We start from the raw sequence: 6000 nt of genomic DNA on the forward strand, positions 1-6000 counted from the left end.
AAATTGCATCCCTTTGCTACTTGAAGGTTTGTATTTGGCATCGTATGAAAGTGAAAGTCCAGAAAACCAGCTTGAAAAAGACAGATGGAAAACTTTAAGGTAAATTCTAATTCTGTTTTTTTATATATTTAAAAGTGTTTATGAATATAAGCTGTATGTTTAATATAGTTGTCATGACACAATTTCAATAGCATGCAAAAGATTTTTCATGCATAACACAAGTTATCACATATATCAGAAATGTTGCAAAGTGTTTCACATACAATGAATTATTCCAAAATGCAGTGAGTTATGTGAACATCGTTGCTTTAAAGTAAGGGACATAATTCAGTAGGTGAGAACTTTGATAATTTGGGAGTTGCATGTTTAAGGTTTCACAGTCCTGAACTCAAAGCTCCCAAATCTCTGGATTTACCATAACCTGGGTTAGCGGATTTATCTGTTAAGTCTAGATAAAAGTTTATTAGTACATTCAAATGTTTGTAATAGCAAATATTCCAATATTATATCTTGCGGTAACATAATTTTAATGCTTTAGGTAATTTAAAGGGCGCAAAATACTTTCATAAATCTGATATAATCTCTTATTTTAAACTTTCTGACTTTTGTTTCAGATCAACACTCTTGGGAAAGACATGAGTGTATAGAAACAGTAAAATACAAATCTACAAATATCATTGCTTGCACTATTGACTTCAGAAACCAGCAGAGACCTAGGTTTCCTTATGAACTTTGATGAGCAGGATTCATCAGTCAGAATTATACAGATATAGGGAAAAGAAAATATTCCCCACTCCAACCCATCTCTGAATAAGCAGTATTTAAATTATACAGATCCTATTAATGGAAAACTGGATAACAAAAAACACAAAAATACAGAAAACTGAAATCTGTGACTGATTTAGACAAATAAGACTGCAAGACATGCAGTCATTTTTCTCTCAAACTTTGGATGGAGACAACAGTAAATACATCATTTTTTTAATATTCTGGGCACTGGATTGCTCATGTTTTGAACTCTAACCGAAATGGGTTTGAACATGTGAACTGAACTCAAGAAGCAGAAGATTCACTGTGCAAAGGTAACTGCTCTTTATCTCAACTGAAAAAAAAACACTTCCATATGCAGGAAGATTCTACTAGACTGACATTCAGTTGTGGATATTACTTGGTAATTCTGTAGAGCACATATTTTGTGTTGTGATATTTTACTCAATGGGTACCTGATCTGATCACATGCATGCATTTAAAATGTCTCATTAAAGTTTGAATTATTGTGACATTTTTAACTTGCTTGCTTAGCAAGACTAGATGATACAATTCATCACTAACATTATTTAAACAATATAGAAATACATCATGTAAATATAAATCTGACTTTATGTGCCCTTTGATAAACCCAAAATTTTGGGTTATAAAATGTCATTTGTCAGTATGCCTTGTTCACATTAAATCACAGATTAAGACAACAGATTTAAACCTGATAATCCTCCATTATCTTTTTATTACAATTTAAGACTGTAGTTACATTACCTGTGAAGTAATGTAACAGTAGTATGTTAAATCTCCATAAAACTTTATTCACTATGTCAGGTTTAAATCAGGCAGAAACATACTGTCTCCCACAGAATTTACTAATTTTGTTATGTAAATGTGACTTTCACATACTCCTACTAATCCTTTTTAATTTATAGTAAAAAAAGATTAATATTGTTGATTGCTATCTGTACAGTCATGATGGTGATGAATATTGAGGAATAACTAAATCTGTATGATAACTTTGTACGATTCCACAGTTAATTAAAATTCTGGAAATTAAAGCCATTGAAAATACACACAGTAGTGACAGACATATATAATGGCATTTACTTGTTATTTAAGTGCAAGATATTTTTGTAGCACATAATATTGTAAATGGTGTCACATATTTGCCAAACTAGTATTATATGACTGATGTCATATGTATATCATGTTGATCATCTGTGCCCTGCATCCATTTGCAAGCATTTGTTTTACGAACAATTTTTTTTGTAAATTGTATGTCAATTAATTTTATAATCCAATGGGGATAATCACGACCACTCATAACTCGACACAGCGGATATCTATATGTCTTGAGTGGTGATGAATTTGGCAAAACTGCTGGCTGTACTTGGACACAATGCTTCACAGGTGTTATAAGGCTTAAAATGTGTACAGCTCTCCATATTGTGCTGGTACATACTTGCCATTCTGACACTTCACACTTGGAAAATCTGTTTGTTGTCAAATGCTTCCTATGAAGAGTCTAAATAGCATGATTCCTTCGACAGTTTTGTAGCTGTATGCTTTACTTGGTTTAAAAAAATGAAATTGCAGCTGTGGTATTCAAAAATTGATTTTTTTATACTGCTGTATGAGATTATTAATGGAAATGTTGATAATATTCTGGCTAATTTATCTGTGCATAGAATTTATATATTATGTGTAATTTATACTGTGTTCTAACAGTTTGGCTGAATGGTTGTCAATTTCTAATTTTTGTACCCATAGTTGTGAATGTTTTAAACTCTTCTAATAAATGAAGCAAGCAGTTATAACCATGATACAAATATTTCATTGCATCCTCTCCATTTTTCATTTCACCCTTGTTTCCAAAAGTCCACTAAAAGTAATATTTAATAAAGCAGTTTGGTAAGATTATCTGCAGATAGTTATTATAAACGGATAACTTATTTTCAGAAATGTTTCTGCACTTCTCTAGCTGTGTAAGTGAGCAATACCAGCCCTGGCCCTGAAATTTCGAATTCTGCAACCTTAAATGCGCTTAGTGAAAATAAAGATGACCTTGTTCTGGGATCAGCGAATCTGATTAAAGCTGGCAGAAAATATTTGGGAGTCTGTTGTAGAGTGGCCAAGTTGTACTATTAGTGATAGAGTTGGTCTGCAGACACTTCTTGCTGAAAATATTGGGCTGAATTTTCCCCCCGTTGGGTAGGAAGTTGAAGGGTGGGCGTGCACAGGTGCGCTTCCAATCAGCGCTCCCAATCTGAGGCGTGGCGCCATTTTACGTGGGCAGGTCAATTAAGGCCCACCCAGCGTGACGTCCACACAGAAGAGCTATGCGCTCCCTGTTGGGGGTGGGGGTGGGAATACCAAAATCGAGAGTGCACTCTTTCAGGTATGCGCACAAAAGAGCGCACTCATTTCCCTGAGGCTAAGTGCTGCCTCAGGGAGATTGGCTCAAAATGTACAAAACCTAAAAATAGAAAAGTAAAATTTCCCTAACATGTCCCCTCATGTGATAATGTCACATGAGTTGGGACATGTCCATAATTGTCACAAAAACTTTATTAAAATTTTTTAAACCCCACATGAAACCTCATCCTGCCCGTGGATGAGGTTTCATGTTTTTTCTGGTTCGCGTTGGGGCTCCTGGCCTGCCCACCAACCTTAAGGTTGGATGGGCAGGTCCTTTAATTACATAATTGACTCTGTCAATGGCCTCAATTGGCTGATTTCGCTGCGCCCCTGCCTTCCTGAAAATCTAAATGGGGCGCGGTGATGTCAGGAGTTCCTCCCGACGTCACCGCGCATCATTTTACACGTTGGCGAGCAGGCCCTGTCCCAAGCGAAAAAACCTGCCCATTAAGTTTGTTTACAGTATACTGAGCAGCAACTACACGTGTGCTTTCAACCTCAACTCTAAATCTGCACTGACTGCTGAGTTAGCCTGCACTACTCTCCTATTGGTTACTACAGATCATGTGATCTTCCTTAACAAGTATTATTCTTAAAGGTACATTACACACTAAATAAAAACCATAATTACTACATTCCTTCCCCTTTAACTTGGCTATACATATATTTATAAGTACATACTTTTCAAGACAACATAATATTTACACTGGGTAAGGAATTATCAGCTCAGTCTTTCAGGTGGTTTCCTGGTACTTGTGGAATGTCGCAGCTCCACTACTTCAGATTCTTTGTCAGGAACCTCCTTTTCTGGAGTTGCCTGAACATCAGGTGCTTCAGTGAGCACTTGCAGTTCCGTACCCACAACTCTTACAGGAACATCATGCATGTCAGTCCCGGGTTGAGTCTCTTCAACAGGAAGCGCAGACCCGGTCATGATCACTGGTGGAACCAAATCTTGGTGATTTGTCTCTCTCTTCCTTAAATGGTCCACATAGTTACAGATGATCCGGCCTTCCACCTCCACATGGTAAGATAGAGGTCCAGTGTTATGAGACAGCAGTTTGTTAAAGCTGAGCTATCCAAAAATCCCAGAGGAAAACTTAAAACAACTGTCATAACCTATATTTTTAAGAGGTGTGTTTGAGGTGCAATTCTGAATTCAGGAATCAGACCACAAGTTCAAAAGGTTTTATATTAAACTAAATGAAACATTTTGGCCAGGATTTCCCGGTTGGCGAGCGGGGCGGGGCCCACTCGCCGACGCGTAAAATGATGCGGGATGGCGTTGGGCGGAACTCCTGACGTCATCCCGCCTCATTTCAATTTTCGGGTCAGCGGGGGCTCAGCCAAATCAGCTGTGCACCTGCTGACCTGTCAATGGCCAATTGAGGCCATTTAAAAACTAACTGCAGTATTTAAAGGACCTGCCCATCCAACCTTAAGGTTGGCGGGCAGGCCAGGAGCAGGTCCACGGGCAGGATGAGGTTTCATGTAGGTTTTTAAAAATGTTAATAAAAGTGTAACTAAAAGTGATGGACAAGTCCCAACTCATGTGACAATGTCAGGGAATTTTATTTTGTTTTTAACATTTTTTAATGTGGAGCTGATCTCCCTGAGGCAGCACTTAGCCTCAGGGAGATGAATACGCTCTTTTGCACGCATGCGCACTCTCAGCTGAGGGATTTCTCCCCGCCCGCACAGGGAGCACATAGCGCTTCCTTGCGGACGTCACGTTGGGCGTGCCTTAATTGGCCCACCCATGTAAAATGGCGGCACTGATCAGAGGCGTGCCTCCACACGCCCGCTCCTGAACATCCACCCCCACCCCACCTGATGGGGGAAAAATTCTGCCCTTTATTAATTTACACAACTCATATACATGGCTACAAATTACTACTATCATAACTTATAACAATTCCTAAACTAATCTCCAGTAAGGCAATAGCAATCCATAGAAATTTAAGCAGACACCAGGCAACGCATTTTCACCTTACAAATTCAAAATGAGGTTCCTTTCACTTTGGTTCCTGTGGAGTCAGTTGGAGGCTTACAGCTGCTTTGATCTTACATTGCCTCAGCCCTGCACACACGAAAACAGCTGATTGAATGTAAATTCTAATTGTATCACCAGCGTCTTCTAACAATAAGACCCCTTTCATAGTACCAATTTTATTAATAATATAAATATATTGCTTGGTCTCTGATAGCTAAGCGCCAGATTTCACCCCACATCTTGACTGCTCTATTCAAAAAATGTAAATGCACTCTACCTCGCTTATATCCCAAAACCAACAGACGTCAAAGCACTCAGGCTAGCTGACTTTAATCCAATTGAGACACACCCATAGACTAAACCTCTATTTTCAAGAAAAATATTTTCCAATAATATATATGTTCATAGCTTCACGATGCCAATCACTGCACTTATTTCACTCGGTAACCACTTTGGTCCTTCCCTGAAATTTTTCACGTATACCGGATCTCCCACGGTAAATTTCCTCTCGGGACTAAGCCAGTCACGTCTGGTTCTCTGGCTCCACTGACTCCTTTCCACCTTCCCCTCTAAATTGGGCATTATTAAGCTCAATTTCGTCCTGAGACAGTGTTTCAGCAATAACTCTGCAGGTGTGACACCTGTTGCTGTGTGAGGGGTAGTCCTGTAATGAAAAAGAAAGTGTGCTAGCTTGGTTGCCAAGGAATCACCAGTTAGCTTTTTCAAGCCTGCCTTGAACGTTTGAACTGCCCTTTCGGCCAGTCCGTTTGAGGAAGGGTGGTATGGTGCAGTTTTCATGAGTGATACCGTTGAGGCTGATGAACCAT

The 6000-nt window shown here is 38.8% G+C and overlaps 1 protein-coding gene across 4 annotated transcripts in view; it reads left to right on the forward strand.

Moving 5' to 3' along the window:
- LOC144685876 (ras-GEF domain-containing family member 1C-like) overlaps nt 1–2591 on the forward strand; it is a 245319-nt gene extending 242728 nt beyond the window's left edge. For all 4 annotated transcript variants that reach the window (XM_078550877.1, XM_078550876.1, XM_078550879.1 and 1 more), the window contains 2 exons: nt 27–99; nt 615–2591. In XM_078550877.1, the coding sequence (XP_078407003.1) occupies nt 27–99; nt 615–639 (98 nt within the window). In that variant the 3' untranslated portion in view covers nt 640–2591. The remainder of the gene's footprint in view (nt 1–26; nt 100–614) is intronic.
- The last annotated feature ends 3409 nt before the right edge of the window (nt 2592–6000 follow it).

This window comes from Cetorhinus maximus, chromosome 10, assembly GCF_964194155.1.
Source record: "Cetorhinus maximus chromosome 10, sCetMax3.hap1.1, whole genome shotgun sequence".
Classification (NCBI taxonomy): domain Eukaryota; kingdom Metazoa; phylum Chordata; class Chondrichthyes; order Lamniformes; family Cetorhinidae; genus Cetorhinus; species Cetorhinus maximus.